At 38.7% G+C, this 22,380-nt stretch overlaps 1 protein-coding gene across 2 annotated transcripts in view; it reads left to right on the plus strand.

Annotated features, from left to right (window-relative positions):
- Positions 1 to 22,380, plus strand: part of LOC126184583 (uncharacterized) — a 499,786-nt gene that overhangs the window by 458,183 nt on the left and 19,223 nt on the right. For both annotated transcript variants that reach the window (XM_049927020.1, XM_049927027.1), the window contains one exon: positions 15,052 to 15,198. In XM_049927020.1, coding sequence (XP_049782977.1) covers positions 15,052 to 15,198 — 147 coding nt within the window. The remainder of the gene's footprint in view (positions 1 to 15,051; positions 15,199 to 22,380) is intronic.

Raw genomic sequence — 22,380 nt, forward strand, 5'->3', positions numbered from 1 at the left:
TAAATCTTTTTGATGTTAGTGTCCTCATTTTACCTTCACAGCAGTGTAGTCATATGAAAGTAGATAAACAAAGCAGAATAGAAAACTACAGTCTATCTCAAATGTCACTCACTGCAGCTGACGATAAAGCATTCTTGTTTTTTCACTGAAAGCCATTTAACATTTAAGAATACATTTATTATCAAGAAATGCATGCTGGCTGTTTAATACATTCAGTAATAATTTTGTTATCAACAATCATTCTTTAGTAATATTCAGAGATTTGACACAGACGATAAGCAGCTGTCATTGACACATGCCCTTCTTTGGTACAGCAAGTTGGAATGCCAGTTCTTTTATTCATAGTAATAAAGGCAATGAATAACATTCATAGGTTTCAGTGTAAACATCTCCTAACTTTTAATGTCAGGAAGTATCATTCCATTCCATATTTTAATTGGTATGCTATACACTCCAGCAGTAAAAACTTTAAAAAGTACTTTTTTTTATAAGTGCACAGAATTTGGACATTTAAAACTTTGGGAAAATGCCCATTTATAAATGTCCTGCCCACTGAACACTCGCCCAACCCACGTCACTGTCTACATGTATTTTACTTGCTTATTACTTAACTTACAAATAGACCTAGTTAAGATGTTTTTACTTTTTTTAAGATCTTAATAAAATCTTTCAAGTTTTTCCTGTTATACTGCCTAAAGAGAGCCATTGTGGGCCGAAACCAGTTATGAGCGTACCGGAAAAAGTGATTGACTTGTTATAAAGTTTTGTTAATTTTTGATACAGTCACTAATCTTCTTAAGTGGAATGTTATTTTTCCCCCAATAGCATTTGAATGTTTACTGTGAAAATATTGTGCTATACCTTGTGTAAGGAGATGCATCTATCAGGATGTATCTGAATCTGACAGCAGGAGGATCACGGCCTTTCAAAATCACCATTTATTTTTATCCTTCTAAAATATTGCTGCAAGTATTGGTCGAGATCCCACGACTGTCATATGAATATAGAATATATGGGTTCAGGATGGCCATTTTCAACATCTTGCCGGATCTCAGTGGCTGCATGTGGCTTGTACCCAATATGGCAGATATATTACTCATTCAGCCATTCAAGATCATACAGACTCGTTACGTACCTTGAGTCAGAAAATGGGTTTTTAGGAGCGCAGTATCAACGCAGACAGTGAGATGATGTGTGGAGGATTATAGACTGGTCAGCATGGCAAGTGTTGTTGTGGTATCCCTTGAAATGGCAACAAGGTACACCAGCAGTGGTGTTTCCATTGCCATCATGATGGGTGTACCCATGCGTGGAGCTGTCAGGAGAATGAATGTTGCTGATTGCATTTGTCATCGCCGGGAGGACCAAGCATGTTTGCAATTGTATGGGGCGCCATGGGTACACAACAGGATCATCTCTGGTTTGGGTAGCCTATAATTTGGACAACAGCCATTATATTTCTGACATGTTAAGATCTGTGCCTGTGCCTTATCTTTGAGTTCTCTGTTGTGTTACCTTTCAACAACATAATGCAAGACTGTATGTTATCCGTGCTTTCCTGACCTACCAGAATATGGAGGATATTTGATTAATGCCCTGGCCAGCATATTCTCCAGGCCTCTCACTCATTGAAAACACATAATAACAGGTTGCTGAGAGACGGGTATTCCACCACTTCCAGCCACTATGTTTGATCGAGAGTTGAAAAAGTGTGGACTGAAGTACCTGCATCTGTTATAAGAGGTCAGTTTACACAATGCCCAGCTAGGCTAGAGCCATTGTTGCACAGGAGGTAGCAGCTATTGTTTACTATATTTTGTACCCTGTATTCCCGCAACTCACCCAAAAATTTATCCTGAATTCTTCTTGCTATGCTGAACAGTTTATATAGTACAAGTAAAATTTCATTATTTCTATTCTTCCTGATGTCATTTTTATAGCGAGAAGTATGTTTTATAAGACTTTGCATCAGCACACCCAGAAGGATTTTAATGGTATACATTTCACTGACAAATCCTTGTCACAGTGTGGAGTGGCTGCCACTTTTCACATGCACCATTCAGAGTATTTTTTTAACTATGATTATCAACCTTCCAGTTTATTTCTGGGGCTAGTGTACAATAGATTTGGAAAGTCACTCACTTTTTTAGTGTGCATAGAGTGAGAGCAGTAGACTGAGAGACAGTTGGGGGGGGGGGAGGATATTAGTTTCAAACCCAGCATTCTCGATGATTTTGTCACAGATGCAAAAAGAAAAAAAAAAAAATACCTAGTACGTACTTCCCATCAGTTTTGAGAGTATTCATCTGTTTGTCACAATTGTTTGGATCAGTGAGAATGCATATTATGATCTATTTTTGAAGTAAACTCTGGTTGTATAGTGTGACATGCAGTTAAGATATGGAGACTGCTGACTTTGAAACAATACTCGGAAATTGTTGACTGTGACAGAATGAGATAGGGAGACTGCTAATTTTGATGTAATGAGAAATGAAAAAATTCTGTTTTAATCCAGGATATTATTTTATGAGTCTGATTTATATTGTTGAAAATAGTGCAAACACTTTCACAGTTCACATAAATACTGAGTTATTCAAGTTATTCAAGTAACTAATTTAAAAATCATTATTTTACCCTGTTTCTCCTCTCCCCCTTTAAATGTGCCAAGCTATGTCTTCTTCCACTACACATTCAAACACTGGATCATTGTTGTAGGTAGAAACTGCAGGTGATGATAGCTCTATTTTTGACAACACCTCTTTGTGATACTGTAAATCTTCATGCTGTCTCCGTTTCTCTCCAAATTGTCTTCTTACCAAGTTTGAATGTCTTTCAGTTTTACTGATGCCACTTTGTGGTAAGTACCTAGTGGTACATATGATCCCTGTGTCAATATCGGCAACAGACCCCTTTCTGCACATAATGCATTTCCAACAATCTAAGTTACTCTTGTAGAACTGTCAGGGTATATATGACCTGGGACAACTGGGAGGTCTGGGAAAAATGCGGGAGTTTTTTCATCTGGGAAAAACCAGGGAATTTTTAAGAATTCCAGGAATTTTTCATTGTTTTAGTTTTCAGTTAAATTTCTGTAATTTTGACTGGTAAGAACAAATACTCTAACAAAAGAATGTTACTGTATCCCACTACTACAGAACAATACTGCAGCCATAAATCTAGGGGTTAGTGGGGGGGGGGGGGGGGCAAAACGGGATATCTGCCCCTTGTGGCAATTTTGGGGGAGTGGGGGCCAAATACAAATTCTTGAGAGAAAAACCTTGGTGGTCTATCGATTATTCATATGATTTTGAAATGGATCCCTGCTGCTTTTTGAACATTTTGAACACATTCTAAGTTGATTTCTGAATGAATCGTAAGTTGATTTTTGAATGTGTGCAGCATAGTGTATGTGATGTCTCTGCCAGGGGAATTGCCGTTGCATTTAGAAATAAACTTTCCTGGATACAAAAGGGGACAGGGCTATATGAGCTGAGCAGAATAAAGCCGAATGTGTGAATGCCAATTGCTGTTTGTTTATGTGGTTGGCAGTTTGCGAATGATCAGCTTTGTTATAATTACTAGTGAAATCCATAGGTTCAGAGTACCAGAATGGAAATAAACGACCAACAGAAACAACAGGTAAGAAAGATTACATATTATCTTCTCAGTGTGTTCAAGAAAATGAAATTTTGACAAATTTTTGGCCAGAATGCTACACTAGTAAGGGCCAGTTGTACAGTCCCCATCTAGCAGCCGGTTAAGTTCTATTCTAGGAGCAGCATGGAAAACCCATTGTACAAACACATAATAACGCCTAACTGGAGAATAAATGTGTGATAACTAAACCAGTGATTGTGGTAGGGTTATTGAAGTCAACTGGAGAATATATTTTGACACTGACTGGAATGGTTACAGAATTAGTGATGACAATATTGTCTGTTAGAACAAGGAAGGAGAAGAAATGCAGTCATCACACAAAATTATGAAAGGGTATGATGATTACACATTTATATAAAAATATCTTACTACTATTTTTTGATCTCATGCTTGAGAAGCTCAAGCATATGAATGAAATGTGAAACTATTTCCTAACACAAAGATTTTTACTTGTAATAGGCCTAATAGACATCTGATATTGGTACTTCGTGAATTATATTGTCACATAGAACAAGATGTGGTTAGATTAATGATGAACACTCACTTCACTTAACAAAGGTTTATTCAGCACTTGCACATACAAGAGCGTGGAGCGAACTGCCTCTGGCCAGAACACGCACGGTATATATACAGTGGCAGAACCTTCTAGTACACTGATTCTTGACATTTGCGGATACTTCTTGAATGTACTCAAACTGAATATAGAAATTAAAATTTTACAGTTCAGGTGAGTTTTGAACTCACAACCCTCCATGCAACAGTCTAGTATCATTACTACTACACTACAGTGACTGTGCTACTCAGCTTCTTCTGCAACATTGCTCCCTCCTTAGGAGAACAGTGTCTTGGTGTTACGTCCTCCTAGTCCACGAACAAGTCATTGGTCCTGCACACTCCGATTCTCGATGACTGATGTTTGCCTTGGCGGTGATCTCCTTAGAACTTTCCTTGCCACTATGCTTTTTGTCATCTTTCCGCTTGTTGCCTGTCAATGGAGCTTTGTATTTACCCTGGGTTGGAGGATCCTTATAGGGCTTCTTTCAAAGGACGTGGACCGTATCTCTGATCTTTCATTGTCTTGTGTCGGGCCAAAATCTTCAACTTCATAAGTAAAATCTTACAACCTTATAAGGTCCAACATAGTGCCTGAGGAGCTTTTCACAGAGACCAACCTTCCGAACAGGAGTGAAGATCCAGCCGAGGTCACCAGGCTGGTGGACAAGAGGGCAGTGGCTCATGTAATACCTTCGGTGATTATTTTCTTGAGCCAGCAGCATGCGGAGTTGAGCTAACTGCTGAGCTTCCTCAGCTCTGGTTTACACCTGGCCAGATGTAGTCATCATCCATGTCATCAGGATGTAACGGAAACACAGTGTCCATCGTCGTCGTCGCCTCACGCCCGTGCACCAGGAAAAATGGCGTAAACCCTGTGGTGTCTTGTTTGGCGGTGTTGTAGGCAAACGTCACGAAAGGTAGCACCTCATCCCAGTTGCTCTGCTCAACACTGATGAACATTGATAGCATGTTGGCCAAGGTCTTATTAAGGCGTTCAGTAAGCTCGTTAGTTTGCGGATGGTAGGCAGTCATCATGTGATAGTAATGTTGCACCGGAGGTTTATCTCTGTCACAAGATTTGGTTGAAAAACTTTCCCCTCAATCCATAATTAACAACGTTGGGGCACTGTGTTTAAATACAATATCTTCTACGATGAATGTGGCTACCTTGAATGCTTTGGCTGTTTTCATGGCTTTTGTAATGGAATAGTGTGTCAGGTAATCAGTGCAAACAATCCATCTATTGCCACTAGCAGATGTTGGAAATCGTCTGAGGAAGTCAATCCCAACATGCTGGAAAGGTGTTTTGGCTGGTGGAATTGGTATGAGTCTGCCAGGTGGCTTCTGAGGAATTGCCTTTCTCCTCTGGCACTCTCGACAGTGCTACACAGTGACAAACACTGCTAAATAAACCTGACCAGAAAAATCTCTTGGGGATTCTATCGTATGTCTTAATAAATCCTTAATATCTGGCCTCAGGTGTGTCATAGAATTTCTGTAGACCATCTGAGCGCATGCATTTAGGAATCACTGGTAGCCATGTCGTTCCAAATGGATTAAAGTTTTTCGTGCAAAGTAATCCATTAACTACCTTAAATTGTCCTTTCACATCCTCCGACCGATTTAAGGCAAGCATAATTCGAGATATATTGGCATCCTCCTCCTGCTCAGCAGAGAGATCCTGGAGTGCAGTGGGACAGTCACTATCTTCATCATCCAGGAAGATGCGCATCCAAGTGTGTGGAAACTGTGTGTGCTGGATAAAGTGATCATTCCTGCAGTCAGCGCTAGAATGGTAACTGTCATGTGTTATTCCAGGCATCAACCCAAGGATCTTGTAGTAGAATGTAAGAGAAGCATACAACTGAAGAATAACTTGGTCATCCCAGTCTCTGTCATCTCATTTAAGAATGGATTCGGTGAACTGTAGATAGTTAACTGTCACCGAGAACCGCAGATCATTCCAAGATGCATGTGCATAGCAAACGCAGAGCAATTAATTGTTGAACAGCTAAGCCTCATAGGGAACTACCATGCCAAGTCTGTGGGTGAAATTAGCGCTACCATTACGAGACAAGATCTTCTAGCTCGACTATCGCCAGATCTCACTAAGGAACAACAGAAGAAGCTACTTGCCATTCTTCAAGAGTTCTCTGAATACTTCAATCCACAGATGAAGAGCAAATTAGACAAATCAATGGTGAAGCACTGGATTAGCACTGGAGACCATCAACCAATAAGCCAGAGAGCATACTGTGTGTCAGCACAGCAATGGAATGTCGTATAATTCGCGACAAGGTAGAGAAAATGATGAAGAATGACATCATTCAGCTTTCGCAGAGCCTATGGTCGTCACCAGTGGTTCTAGTCAGGAAGAAGGATGGCATTTGGTGCTTTTGTGTTGACTACAGGGAGCTTAATAAGGTAACTAAAAAGGACATTTACCCCCTTCCACAAATTGATGATACACTAGATTGTCTAAAGGGGGCTCATTTTTTCTCAACGATGGACATGTACTCGGGATACTGGCAAATCGAAGTAGATGAGGCTGATCATGAGGCTGATCATGAGGGCCTGTATGAGTTTTAGGTAATGCCATTTGTTTGTGTAATGCACCAGCATCTTTGAACGGATGATGGATAATCTTGTAAGTCACCTGAAGTGGATGATATGTCTTTGTTATTTAGATGACATTATAGTGTTCTCAGAGGCATTTGATGAACACATAAAAAGACTGAGGGCCATTCTTAGGTGTCTCCAATAAGGCGGACTGAAACTTAATCCAAGAAAGTACAAAAGAAATCAAAGTACAAAAGAAATCAAAGTACTCTGGCACCTTGTGTCAAATGAAGGTTTGCGTCAGACCCAGAAAAGCTGAGATCTATAATGGAATTTCCTATTCCTAAAAGTATTAGAGATGTGAGAAGCATCCTTGGATTATGTTTTTATTACCGTCGTTTTATCAAAGACTTTTGTATCAAAGCAAGGCCACTCCAAGAGTTGTTAAAAGCCAATGCTAAATTTATCTAGGGTGGCGCTCAACAAGATTCTTTTGATGGGCTCCGCAAAGCTCTGACGACTGACCCTGTACTTGGTCTGTATGATGAGAGAGCACCTACAGAACTACACACATATGCCACTGGGTATGAGATCAGTGCTGTTCTGGTACAAATTTCGGATGGAAAAGAGATGGTTCTAGCCTATGCTTCTAGAACACTTACAAAAACCAAGAGAAACTATTCGACTACAGAAAGAGAATGTATTGCTGTGATCTGGGCCATGTGCAGATTTTGACAGTATCTCTATGGAAGGCCATTCACAGTTGTTACAGACCATCTTTCACTTTGTTGGTTGACAGGTCTCAAGAATCCAGCAGGACGACTCGCCAGGTGGACAATACGTCTTCAAGAGTGTAGCATAATCTTTGAGCGACCACAATCTATAATTGCCTGAGAAGCTGTCAAAAAGTCCCATCCGAGAATTACATCATGACTACACTCTTGTAAGGCAATGAATTCTAAGGGCTGTGTATGGCCACTGATATCTACACAAATGACACATCTTCCCATAGGTTTTATATATTTCCCATTAACCACCTTCAGCAGAGATGTTTTGTTTCTGCAACTGGCAACGGTACTTCCCCGAAATGACTGAATATGATGCTTCAGAGTCCACAAGAGCTTGGGCTGGTTGGCCATCCATGAGGATATCGACGTAGTTTCCTATCATACTTGTAGTGATCGATGGTGGAGGATTTTTCTCTTCAGCAGTGTCATCTCCAAGGAAGGTCACACCCTTTAGTTTTCCAGGTTGCAGCAGCTAGGTGATCTGTTGGAGCTTCTAAACGGCGATGGAGATCTTGATCAGCGTGTTGGGGAGCGTCCTCTCCAGTGGCTAGCTTGCGGCAATGGTAACCTTCGTCATCCTGCACCCACAGCTTCTTGTTCATCTCATCGTCCCAGAAGTGGCATCGACTACGATTGGTCTGCTGTCTTCTGGCACAGGCATCATCGAATATCTGCCGCCTTTCTCAACAAAAGTGCACCACATGTCCTGGTCATCTGCAGTGGAAACAGCTGGTTGGTTATCCTGGGTCCTCCAGACGTCCGTCTTCCTTGGTGCCCAAACAGGTTTCTCATGTGGCATCGTAGGGACGTAACTTTGCGTGCGTCTCAACTATTTCACCATTTTAAATGGAGGACGAGAGATTGGGTTCAGTGTTTGTTCCACTCCCTCCCTTATAACCTCTGGAAACATCTCGGTTTTTTGCTCGCCGTGCAATCCAAGTGCCTTCTGAACTTCCTCTCTCACTATCTGATGAAGAACACTTGTGAAATCAGTTTCTTCCTTTATCACAGACATCGATACAATGTTTGGAAGCCATTCAAATTTCTTGTGTGTAATTCTTTTTTGATGCATTGTCTCGATATACTGGCACCATTTTATGAAGTTGGCTGCTCTCAAAACCTCCTTCAGGAGTAGGGCTGATACATGTCCTCAGCAACACCCTTCATGAGATGTGCAACCTTATCTTCTTCCTTCATTCTAGGATCCACTATTTTACACAGCTCCAAGACGTCTTGAATATAGGATGCTGTAGTTTCTCCTGGACTCTGTGCCGTGCACTTTAATTTATCTTCAGCCTTGCACTTCTGTCGTTGTGTCATCTGGAATACTTCCCAGCTTGTGAACTTCCTCTCATTGTTCTCATACCATTGCTTGGCAGTGCCCATCAAGTAGAAAAATACATTAGCCAAACACACGATGTCATCCCATTTGTTAAATTTGGCTATACGTTCATATAGCTTCAGCCACTTGTTCGGATCTTGGGCATTGTCACCAGAGAACCCGGAAGGATGTCTCGTTTGGTGGCACACAGTTGCTGTCATCGTAACGTCCTCTTCTTCTTCTGTCTCCAATAGATTGCGATCTGTTGACTGTGGTTCGAACTAGGATTTCTCCCCATGTAAATGGCGGCTCTGTCATGGCCTGATGGGAGCCACTGTGTCGTCGATAATGTGCGCTATCTCAAGTCCCAAAACCAAGCACCTCTATCAGACTAATGTCATGTAGTCACGTAGAAGAAGATGTAATTAGATGAATGACGAACACTAACTTCCCTTCACGAGGTTTATTCAGCACTTGCACATACAAGAGCGCGGAGCAAACTGCCTCCAGTCAGAACACATATGGTATATATACAGTTACAGAACATTGCAGTACAATGATTCTTGACATTTGTGGATACTTCTTGAATGTGCTCGAACCGAATATAGGAATTAAAATTTTACAGTTCAGGTGAGTTTTTGACTCATACTATTTGTATTAACATCTTTTTCAGTATTAGAAAATGACATTTCGTTTTTTCATGTAGCAAAACGTATGACGAACTTTGATGAGGTAATAGATTCTTTTGCCGAAAGGAAAGCACACCATGTAAAACTGTAGCAAGATGAGAGAGAACACAATGCTAGGACTTAAGGATTGAAGAAATGTCTACTGTCTTCCTCGTCTCTTGTCATTACTGGTTTTATGTATCCTATATTTCATTTTATGTCACACAAAACAGTAAGTTATTAACTAATTGGCAATAAAGAGTCAGATTTTTTTGAAGAGTTCTTATTCTCCCAGTTACAAGTGATCCAATCCTGTATTAATTGTGAGTTTTTTAAGAGGAGCAGGCTGTCAAACCGGCCGACTGGGAGCAAGAGGGGCACCACAGGACACTTTAAATTCCACTGTCGTGAATACAGCTTGATGGCAGAGCGAAATACAGTGATGTGTGGTTGAAGAATGCTGTGTGAGGAGGCATGGCACTGCACCCTGGCACACTGAAGACCAAATCATGTGCCTTACATTTGCTTGAACACACGTTTTATGTATCAGACTCTTCAGAGAGATGTGCAGTACAAAATGAATATATTTTTGAAAAATAGACTCACGTGACCCGTGTTCACATTTACTGATTTTGCTGGTTCCTCTTTAGTTGCAGTTCACACGTCAAATGAAAACAAAATGGGTTTCTGTGGCCAGGCGCTGTCAAGCAAATTAAAACACACTCACGTAATTATGGAAGGCTAAAATATGTTACTAGTTTCAGATTTTGTTTTATTTCCACCTTTCTGACAGTCAAGCATTAGTCACCTTGCAGAAAATTGGAAGTTATGTTTGTTGGTTTGCTAAAGAAATTTGGCTTTTATTAATCTTTTCCACTCAGGCAGTCAATTTGTTTGAAATGAAGTATTTGATTCCACTCTATTGACTAGTTTCAACTGTTCACTGCATTTTGAGTGCACATTTTCATCTTCTAGCACGTGTGCCATTCCGCCATAATAAATAACCAAACATGAGATAATACAGTACTGATACTTCAAGAAAATTTACATCCGAATCTGCATGTAAAAGTGTGCACTGTAAACCAAGTTGTGCATTTTAGTATGGTTCACGAATTTCTGGTTCTCTTGAAGTATTCTCTGATGTCTTGTTTCTTTTGTGACATAATGTAAGCTCTTTTAATGTTTTAAACATCTGAATATACGAGCATCCTGCATCATCATAGCTGTGCAAGCACAGTGTCGCCTGACAATTGCTGAAACGAACCTATCTCTAACAGGTCACAGGAAAATATTGCAAATGGTGGTTTGAAAAGCGTTACTTTCAAAGTAAATTTCCTTTTACTCAAGATGAACTGTGTATGAGAATGGACGCTGAATTTCTTAAATCACAGAGCTTTTGACTCTTGTTTGAAAATCAACTCTTTGAGGACGACTATTTTGAAGAATTTTGAGCCCAGAAGATCAGACATTTGTGTTGTTAATAAAAATTTTACTGACACATTTGTATGATGTATTTTAAAGTGTAAAGCACTCAAAAAAGAACAACATTATATGTGAAACTTAGCTTCTTTTGCAGCTTATTAATCTTAGAGACCAATATAATATGTGAAAGCTCTGCTTTTCTTGTAGTAACACTATGTGTATTAATTTAAACCATTACCTTTTTCTGGTTGTGTGTTTGCACTACTTAACAGTGATGTTGCCATTGGCTGACTATCTCATATGTCCTATACTCTGAATATCCACTGTCATTGGCTGGTGAGATCACATGACATGAGCTATGACCTGCTTACAAAAGCACATTACAATCTTGATTTCAATGTTTTGGAAAGTAGCAGGCGGTGTTTGGTGGAATTCAAATTTATACTTTCGTAATACGAAAACATCCAGTGTACATGTTGCTGCATGACACAGGTCTTTCCAGAACATGTTGTTTTCCTCTGAGGTCCCTTTTCTAAAGTTCCAGGAAATTCTAAACTGGTGTGTAAAACTGTAACCATTCAAAGGATTGATATGTTTCACAGTTCCAAAGAAAAGTATACTGTCACTTAACTTGGAAAAAAGTGTATTTTCACCAGGGAGAAAGTGTATTTTTAACCGGGAAATCCAGGAAAAATCCAGGATTTTTTTTCCCTTGCCTGTGTGGACAGCCTGACTGTTCACCTCAAACTAATATTTCTAAGTCACTTTGGAACTATGTTTTGAAGTGGATATCTGAAAATGCCAGGATCCTGTTTGCTTGAGATAAGTATCAGCCTCTTTATGCCAGTCTAACATTTGGTATTGCTCTGTTGCTTTAAACAAGATTATTTCTACATATTCCTTAGTATTGGATATCACTTCATGCTGTTTGAATACCTTTTCTAACTTTCCAAATGCCTTGTAGGGAGGAATGGAGTATTGTTACGTAACAGAAAACTTGAGTTGTACAGATATATTATGGAGCTTTCAGCAACCGCTTCATGTACACAGATAGAAGAATTCTATTTTTGTTTTGCCCAGAACATCTGTCTTATACTAATGTGACTTTTCTGAACTGGGACATATTTGTGTTTTGTAAACATTGATAAATATCAGAGGAGACCTGATTAGCTCCTTTGGGAAACCGACCTTCAATCCAAATGTAACTGAAACAGTTTGCTAGATGCCAGAGGAGCTAAATAAATAAATTAAATAAAAAAAAATAAAAGAAAGAAAGAAAGAAAGAGAGCTCTACCCGAATAGGCCATGAATGCCCAATGGTACCGACCGGCCGCCATGTCATTCTCATCCCACAGGTGTCACTGGATCCAGATATGGAGGGGCATGTTACCAGCACACTGCTCTCCCAGCCATATGTCAGTTTCCGAGACCAGAGCCACTACTTCTCAATCAAGTAACTCCTCAGTTTGCCTCACAAGGGCTAAGTGCACCTCGCTTGCCAACCACTTCAGTGATCTGACGGGAAACGGTGTTATCGCAGAAGCAAGGCCGTTGGCCTTGATGTCCTTGTAACTACTGTAAAATTATGCTGTAAAATTATAGTTGCCTACTGCAATAAACCTACTGATATGGTAGCACCAAATTTTTCTATGTATCAAAAGGAAATATCAGTAAATTTTCATCAGGGCAATGCAGTGTTCCATAAAATGTTTCAGCTCTTAATGTATGAGCTTGTCTAATAACCATTACATCATTTTTCTATTTAGATCAGTCGCCAGAACCCACATTAAATTGTATTGAAAATAGGGTTCTAAAATGCGACTTCTTTGTGATTAGAAAGTTTGTGAGTTGAGCATTGTACATTTTCCAGATTTTAATAGTATTAAGAATGGATGGCAGGTACCACAGCACAAGAGTAGAAAGGAATCTAATAAGAACAATCTTGAGCTCCATGAACTTCATCATCTTTCTATCTCCACCACTTCTTTCTCCAGGGTAAAGCCCTGTAACACCAATTTGCTTGGCAAATTACTCCTCCTGTGTTCAGTGTATTTTAAGTTCTTTCGGACATGTGCGAAAGAACAGATACCATCAGTGACCATGCAGCTCGATTTGATAATGAAATTACAACAAAATCACTATGCTTATCTGCATACAGGCGTCAATATACATCAACGGGGACAGTCGAAAATGTTGCCCTGACCGGGAAGTATGTTAAGAAATGCTTTCTGGCCCATTGGCAGAGATTTGGCTCCTCTGCATTTAATCAAGTATTTGGTTTAATGTGTGTTACACTGATGCTTTTCATTTTTTGGCCTTTTGCTTGCAACTGAAATGACAGCAATGTTTCTTAATATCTTCATATTCATCAGTTTTATTGTTAGAAGCATAAAAATCCTGTGGAATGTCATTTTTTTGGACATCCTGAGCTTGGTATACTACAGAGCTTGATATTGTGTTTGCACCCTTGAATGTTCTGGTAGATGCATTGGCACATACCTGGGAAAGAATAAGGTGTAAGACTGAAGACATGGGTTTATGTCAGTATGTGTGAGGTAATAAGATCATAAAATTTTATTGTAGCTGTCTCTGTTGTTTCACAACATTTTTTTGCATTTGTCCGTTTGCCTTATCTGTTTTTTGTCTTCTGTTGGTGAAAGTGAAGAAACTGTTGAAGTAAAAGTTTCAGTGCTGGCCATTTTACACGTAAAAATTAAACTTTACTTACTTACTCATATTATTGGAACTAAAATCTTTGAAACACTACCTTAACTCATTACAATGAGAAAGTAGTGCAGCTGGATGGCCATCATTTTTCAGCCATGATTGGTCAGTTTGAAGATTGCAGGTTTGATGCAATGAAAGAGTGGAGAGTGCAAGATTTTGTAATGACAACTTTTTTTATTAACAGAAACAACATAGAGTGTACCTTGTTTGAAGGGAAGTGATATGTTAGATTTTTAGGATTCAATGTCACAGTTAACCCAGTACCAATCACACAATTTACAATAAAAGTGGAGATTTTTGGGACTGAAACATGGCTCTCTATTATGGATTACCACAGAGGTTACAACAGTTGATCTCCAGTTATTTTCTTAACCACTCTACATTTTTGATATGGGTGCTAAGGAGTTTGAATTCTTTCTTTATCGTAACTCGTTCCTTGTTCAACAACTTCTGTGATGAAGTATAAGGTACTGCTATCTGCTGATTATCATCTCAGTCTTCAAATTTCAACAATAAGAGATTTATACAATCAGTTTCCCACTTTCTTCACAGTAAATTTCCAGATTTAGCTTCTGCATTGTTCTTGATGAAAGGATATACTACTGAATTTTCACTGTGTGATCCACAGGAATAGGTCAACATGTTGGAGCTTTCCATTCCCTGTCATTTTCATCCAACATGGAAGGTAATTGAGGAATAACCTAGCATCCGGTTTGAGACTAATATCTTTGGAGCATGGTGGCTGAGATGATGACACCAAGCCAAGTGATGCAGTGGGGTTGAAATACTTGTGGAGCCTTCCAGATTTAAGTTTTAAATCACTTTGAAAAAGACGTAGCTGATTTCTCCTTCCCCATCTAGCTCTTCCCAAGCTTGTCTCCTGTCTCCAGTGACCTTTTAATCATACGATTTCTTTGCCTTTTGGTGGAAATGATGTAGTCTTTCCTTTGATGCCAGAATATTCATCTGACAAGCTTAAGTCAGCATTCTTGAAAATTGTGCAACTATTTTTTTTTTTTTTTCAAATTTGAACACTCCAGAAGTTGAATGCTGTATTCACCCAGTGAAAAAGCACTACAAAAGTGATAAAAACTGTGCAGTACTGACCACTCGTGAACAAATGCATTTGGTGAGACACTATTCCATTGGCTAATGATGTGATTGAATAATAGTTTAGAAACATAATCAATGGCCTTTAAAATGGTGGGTTTTGAGTTTAACATAGTAGTAAGACACCGTTTTTGTTTTGTTTGTTTGATTTGTATTTGTGTGTTTGTTTATTCAGCAGTTAGTTATGAAACCAGAGGTTTGTGTAACAAGTTGTGTTGCTGCAGTGCTATAACATTTGTTGCAGAAAGAGAAGAAAGAGACTTTTCTGGAATCACTGTTAAATACCTGCCAGCAGTGGTACCAAGAAAGAGAGAGAGTGTTGAAGAGCAACGGAGCCTCTAACAACCGATATTGTGCTTTCATCCACTTTGTTAATGAGATGTATTGTGAGGTAAGCGTAAAAACTTAATTGAAAAGTTTGCTTTGAATGATATAATTTATAGAACTAAAATACTTTCATGCCACTTTAGTTGTAAATAAAATCAATAAAATATTGCTGCACAGCTATGAATTAACGTTAGAAAGAATTAGTTCAATTACTCTCACAGTTGTCTTAACATGTTCATTTCTATACACTTCGCACATGTGTAGGAATTGTATATGATTTTTATTTCTAGATAAAAAGTTTTATATAAGGTAAATTGTACTGTTGGGTATAGCTTTCGGCTGACGTCGTTTCTTCGTGCCCTGCATGAGCGCGTAATGTGTCAGATTGGAAATTCACTTTGCGAATAGCTGCATTAATGTTGTAGTGGATATCATGTGAAAAATGAATAGAAATTAAAAAAGTTTTGTGCCTTTTATAATTAGCTAGCTTTATATCCACTGCTTTGCTCATGTGGACTGTATAGACTGCACAGAGTATTTTTAATCAAATTTTTGTTGTTCACATATTGCAACACCTTCTAAAATTTCCATGTTAGTTGAGGTCATAGAGGCATGGTGTTTCCCCAAATACGCTTATGACCAAAAAATGAGTCTGGTGGCTGGAGTCAAAGATTTTTGTTAATCACACCTTTTACGTTAGTGTGGTGGTATTTAATCCCCTAACACATATTTCTTTATATCTAACTGAGAAGCAAAATAGCAGCTTTCATAGATTTAGCTTTCATTTTTTTTAATAATGAAATATATTCTAAAAAAAGTTTCATCGCCTATTTCACCCGCTTAGGGGTTGATTTTCAAGAAAGAGGAAACAATTTTTTTTTTTTTTTTTTTTTTCATTTCTAACAGAGAAACCAGATACAAATTTTCATAGATTTAGATTAAAAAATGCTTGCATAGTATTTCCACAAAATCTCTCATCCCCTATTTCAGCCACAGAGGGATTGAATTTCCAAATACAGTGAAACTTAACCCTCCCCTCCCAGGGAAGCCAAATACAAGTTGTCTTAGGTTGAGCTTGAAAAATGCTTTCATAATGAAATATTTTACTAAAAATTATCATCCACTATTTGAACATTTATGCATTGAATTTCATGGAATACTGAAATGCACATTTTTTTATTTGTTACCAAGAAGTCAAATACAAGTTTTCATAATGAAGGTTTAAAAATCCTTCAGCATACACTATGTCACCTCCAAGGGAAACAATTTCAAAAGATGCTGAAACCCATAATGCTTTGTATCTGAGTGAGAAACCAAATTCCAATGTTCGTAGGTCTAGCTTCAAAATTGCCGTAATAGCAGCATATTTTCAAAACTCTATCATCCCGTATTTCACCCCCTTAGGGGTGAAATTTTGAAAACTCCTACAGCATAAGATAAAGAACCTCTCCAAATATTAGATTTCTATTCTTAGTGATTTGGGCTGTTAGTTCATCCCAGTTAATCTCCTTCCAGAAGGTAACATTATGATTTGTCCTCTGTATTTGGTCACAGCAATTATTCCGAAGCATATAAATTTGTTAATCACGCTTAAATGATAATGGAATCCTCTTGGGTAAAATATTCTGGAGGTAAAACAGTCCCCCATTTGGATCTCTGAGCTGGGACTACTCAGGAGGACATAGTTGTCAGGAGAAACATATCTGGTGTTCTACAGATCGGAGTGTGGAATGTCAGAGCCCTTAATCGGGCACGTAGGTTAGAAAATTTGAAAAGGGAAATGGATAGGTTAAAGTTAGATATAGTGGGAATTAGTGAAGTTCAGTGGCAGGAGGAACAGGACTTCTGGTCAGGTGAATACAGGGTTGTAGATACAAAATCAAACAGGTGTTATGCAGAAGTAGATTCAATAATGAATAAAAAATAGAAATGATGTGGATAAGCTACTACAAACAGCACAGTGAAAGCATTATTGTAGCTAAGATAGACGCGAAGCCCACGCCTACCACAGCAGTACAAGTTTATATGCCAGTAGCTCCGTACATAACGAAGAAATGTATGATGAGATTAAAGAAATTATTCAAATAGTTACGGGAGACGAAAATTTAATAGTTGTGGGGGTTAAGGAATGAAAGAGGAAGATGCCTGGTAGAATTTTACATACAGTATAACTTACCATAGCTAACACTTGGTTTAAGAATCATGAAAGAAGGTTGTATATGTGAAAGAGTCCTTAAGACACTAGAAGGTTTCAGATTCATTATATAAGGGCAAGACAAAGATTTAGGAAGCGTGTTTTATATTGTAAGACATTTCCAGGGGCAGATGTGGACTCTGACCACAATTTATTGGTTATGAACTGTAGGAACTATAGGAAAATTAAAGAGACCTTTGGAGAAAAGAGAGCCACTTGTATGAATATTAAGAGCTCAGATGGAAACCCAGTTCTAAGCAAAGAAGGGAAGACAGAAAGGTGGAAGGAGTATATAGAGGGTCTATACAAGGGCGATGTACTTGAGGACAATATTATGGAAATGGAAGAGGATGTAGATGAAGATGAAATGGGAGAAACGATACTGCGTGAAGAGTTTGACAGAGCACTGAAAGACCTGAGTCGAAACAAGGCCCCGGGAGTAGACAACATTCCATTGGAACTACTGACGGCTTTGGGAGAGCCAGTCCTGACAAAACTCTACCATCTGGTGAGCAAGATGTATGAGACAGGCGAAATACCCTCAGACTTCAAGAAGAATATAATAATTCCAATCCCAAAGAAAGCAGGTGTTGACAGGTGTGAAAATTACCGAACTATCAGTTTAATAAGTCACAGCTGCAAAATACTAACACGAATTCTTTACAGTCGAATGGAAAAACTGGTAGAAGCCGACCTCGGGGAAGATCAGTTTGGATTCCGTAGAAGTGTTGGAACACGTGAGGCAATACTGACCCTACGACTTATCTTAGAAAATAGATTAAGGAAAGGCAAACCTACGTTTCTAGCATTTGTAGACTTGGAGAAAGCTTTTGACAATGTTGACTGGAATACTCTCTTTCAAATTCTAAAGGTGGAAGGGGTAAAATACAGGGAGCGAAAGGCTGTTTATAATTTGTACAGAAACCAGATGGCAGTTACAAGAGTCGAGGGGCATGAAATGGAAGCAGTGGTTGGGAAGGGAGTGAGACAGGGTTGTAGCCTCTCCCTGATGTTATTCAATCTGTATATTGAGCAAGCAGTAAAGGAAACAAAAGAAAAATCTGGAGTAGGTATTAAAATCCATGGAGAAGAAATAAAAACTTTTAGGTTCGCCGATGACATTGAAATTCTGCCAGAGACAGCTGAGGACTTGGAAGAACAGTTGAATGGAATGGACAGTGTCTTGAAAGAAATATATAAGATTAATATCAACAAAAGCAAAACAGATAATGGAATGTAGTCGAATTAAATCAGGTGGTGGTTAGGGAATTAGATTAGGAAATGGGACACTTACCCCAAAGTAGTAGATGAGTTTTGCTATTTTGGCAGCAAAATAACTGAAGAGGGTGAAGTAGAGAGGATATAAAATGCAGACTAATGATAACAAGGAAAGCGTTTCTGAAGAAGAGAAATTTGTTAACATTGAGCACAGATTTAAGTGTTAGGAAGTCTTTTCTGAAAGCATTTGCGTGGAGTGTTGCCAAGTATGGATGTGAAGCATGGACGATAAACAGCTTAGACAAGAAGAGAAAAGAGATTTTAGACAAGAAGAGAAAAGATATTTTAGACAAGAAGAGAAAAGAGATTTTAGACAAGAAGAGAAAAGAGATTTTAGACAAGAAGAGAAAAGAGATTAGAAAGAGGTTCGAATCCTGCCTTAGGCATGGATGTATGTGATGTCTTTAGGTTAGTTAGGTTTAAGTAGTTCTAAGTTCTAGGGGACTGATGGCCTCAGAAGTTAAGTCCCATAGCACTCAGAGCCAATTTGTGGCACATCTTGACTAGAAGAAATGATCGGTTGGTAGGACATGTTCTGAGGCATCAAGGGATCACCAATTTAGTACTGGAGGAAAACATGGAGGGTGAAAATTGTATAGGGAGACCAAGAGATGGATATACTAAACAGATTCAGAAGGATGCAGGTTGCAGTAGTTATTCAGAGATGAGGCTGCACAGGATAGAGTAGCATGGAGAGCTGCATCAAACCAGACTTTGGACTGATGACAACAACAACAACAACAACAACAACAACAACATAAATTTGTCCATAAATTTATTTAATCAAGTCAACAATTGGTATATATAGAAATAAGCAATAATATTAGTTCCAATAAACTTTGTAAAATCTTTCTCTACAGCCATTTGTTTCAGTATGGGGGAAATGATCAGTTGCACCAGAGTTTGGATTCTACATTAAACTGTAGGTGTAGTCAAGATGGGAAAGTGGTGTGGGCTTGTAATTAATACACAGTGGTCAGGTTTAGAAAAAGAAACCATATCAGTTTATTTGCTCATGGGGGGGGGTTCATGATAAGGATTTCCAGGACATCAAGAGAAGATATCTCCATTAGCTCCAGATCCATATCAAAACAGGAGGGAAAATTTAAAGGTGAAAGAAATAAGCTATTTAGTGTCTGCTTTAGGTAGAGGCTTGGAACAGGAGAGGGAGATAGAGATAGAGAGAGAGAGAGAGAGAGAGAGAGAGAGAGAGAGAGAGAGAGGTGTTTTTCACTTGTGGCAGTGAGAGCCCTCAGTCTCACCAATCAGGTGTTATGGTGATATGATATGATTGGCAAGGTGGCTTTACTGTCAATAATTTGGTGTATTCTGGCATGAACTAGTAGATTATTGTTGCACCAGTTGAAAGATGACAGATGAAGTAAGTAGACTCTTTATAAATTTCAATAATAAAAATTGCTCACATTCAGGACCTTGGTATACCTTGTATATCTCCTCCCCTCGCACCAGGAGTGAACTCAACAATCTCAGTGGGGCCATAAGTACATGGGGTAAAAGTATTTGATTTTAATTTAACAATCCAATATTTCAATTTCATTTAACAATTCAAAACTTGGAATGTGGGTATAATAGTTAGGTCACCATGTAGTGACAGCAGTTGTTGACAGAGAACTGTGATGGTGGCGGCATTACAGACTTAACAGAAGCTGGTTTCAGAGACAGCTTTGAGGAATACAATTAACTTAAAAACACTCATACAGCAAGGATTGGGATATAACATAAAAATAATAAATATGTGTATACAAATTGTTTCAAATCTTTTTTGCTTCCATTTTTTTGTTGATAAAGAAGTGAATGATTAATTTCTAGTGTTGTTAGAGGAGGTAATGAACCCAGTGTAGTTTCTAATAGAATAGTAGATGTGGTTGGTTTGTTTTAGAATGTCCTTGCAGTGGCTGTGTAACCATCAGTGTGGCATCAGTTGTTTGCCAACCTGATGATAGCACTGAATTTTGAAACACAAAAGTTTGTTTTAACTGTAATAAGGGAGGATGGAAGCATTGTAAGTCAAGTGAGATTACAAAATTACAATTTGTAACAGTAGGAAAATAAAAGTCGTCATAACTTTGGACTGTAACTTGGTCAAGGCACATGGTCAGCTGGAGTGGCTGTACGTATTTTACTACATAAATTGCATGTGGAACATCAAAAGTCCCATTAGGTATTAGAATAGCAGTAAGAGTGGGAGTTGCTGCAGGAACAATTATATTGAATAAAATTTGATAGAATGCCATAATATTGGCAGCACTCACCCTAGTGAAGTTAAGTTCATTGGTGCTCCTGCGCCATCAACTAATCCCAGGATTTGAACAATTCAATGTTGAGTTCAGTGTTGTTAGTATCTGGAAAAACTGGTAAAGGAGGCTGGGCACTGAGAGGAAAGTTAAATTCTGGGATGAATAACAGGAATGGTTTGGTAGTATCATTAAAGGTTCTTTTCAACAATGCGAGGACGTGAAATTCAGGCCCCAAGGTATAATAACAGAAAGTTCTGAATAAAAGTCCGCTGTTATGCAGCATTACTGTGGGGAGTGAAATTCCAATGTGAACACACAGGTGAAAGCTGAATGGGATATGGGGCAACATGCAACTAGCAGTTTCTTATGTTGTGGAACAAAGGTTGCATTAATTAAACCAGTTAATTCGGGGACCAGTTGAATTTGTTACATATGAGAAACTGTTTTCAGTATGTTCTAAGAAGGAGCAGAATCCACAAAAATCCTGAATTGTGTCGCCATTCTCTATTTGGAGATCAGGCATGTGGAGCAGTGCTGGGTTGCACTTACTCAGTAGTGGTTGAACAATAGGTGGTTCAGTTTGGCATAGAGAGGGATCTTATTTGTGCAGAATCCTTCAAAACAACATGGCAGCCCTTTTCATGATGATATATTGTGGTCTGCCCTTTCGTAACCCAAGTTTTAAAATTCCATGAACTTTGAACATAACTTGGCCATACTAGACAGTGGTGAAAACTATTTAGCAACAAAATCATTCAATAATAGAGGTTGATAATAAAATATAAAGGAATAAATAAAAGAGCAGCAAAATTAGGCTGGGAAGGGCATACCAGATAATTTTGTGATAACAAGGAGTGTGTAACATACAAATGTTAAAGTAGAGATGCATTAGTAACAAAAGGCTTGGTAGTCTTATTGAACTGAGGTACAACCATGTTAGAACCCACAGTGGGCAAAAGACGTCATCGGTGTGGCTGGCGTTGTTTAATGAAGTCCAGATGTCCATAACCGACAGGCTATTGTTCATCCAGATGGGGAATAAGTGTTATGCAGACAGTAGCAGTGACAAACTTAACATGTTTAAAAAAAACTGTAAGGCTGAGGGGCAACTTTACAAGAATGGCACAAAGCAAAATATTCTAACTATAAGGACCAGTATCATCATCATGGCTAAACAATACATTGGCGTAGAAAGTACTAACTCTACTTCCACTTTTTCCTGAGTTTTGATGGCTCCACTACAGGAGATGGTTTATCACAGCCTTTATTCTCGGTTAAGCAATCAAAGTGAACTTTAATCTTCCAATCTGGGATTTGGTATTCAGCATTGAAAGGCAATGTGAAAAGCAGTATCTGAAATGGTACATCCCAGGACACAAATTTTGTAGTTCTTCCCAGTCTCACGGCAGTTTATCATAATATTATATAATCTCCTACATGGTACAGTGGCATCCTAGCATTCTTTTGACTATGGGCCTATTGCATCTGTGTTGCCACTGCATTGTTCTGCTGAATA

The sequence above is a fragment of the Schistocerca cancellata genome, chromosome 1 (assembly GCF_023864275.1).
Source record: "Schistocerca cancellata isolate TAMUIC-IGC-003103 chromosome 1, iqSchCanc2.1, whole genome shotgun sequence".
Taxonomy (NCBI): Eukaryota; Metazoa; Arthropoda; class Insecta; order Orthoptera; family Acrididae; genus Schistocerca; species Schistocerca cancellata.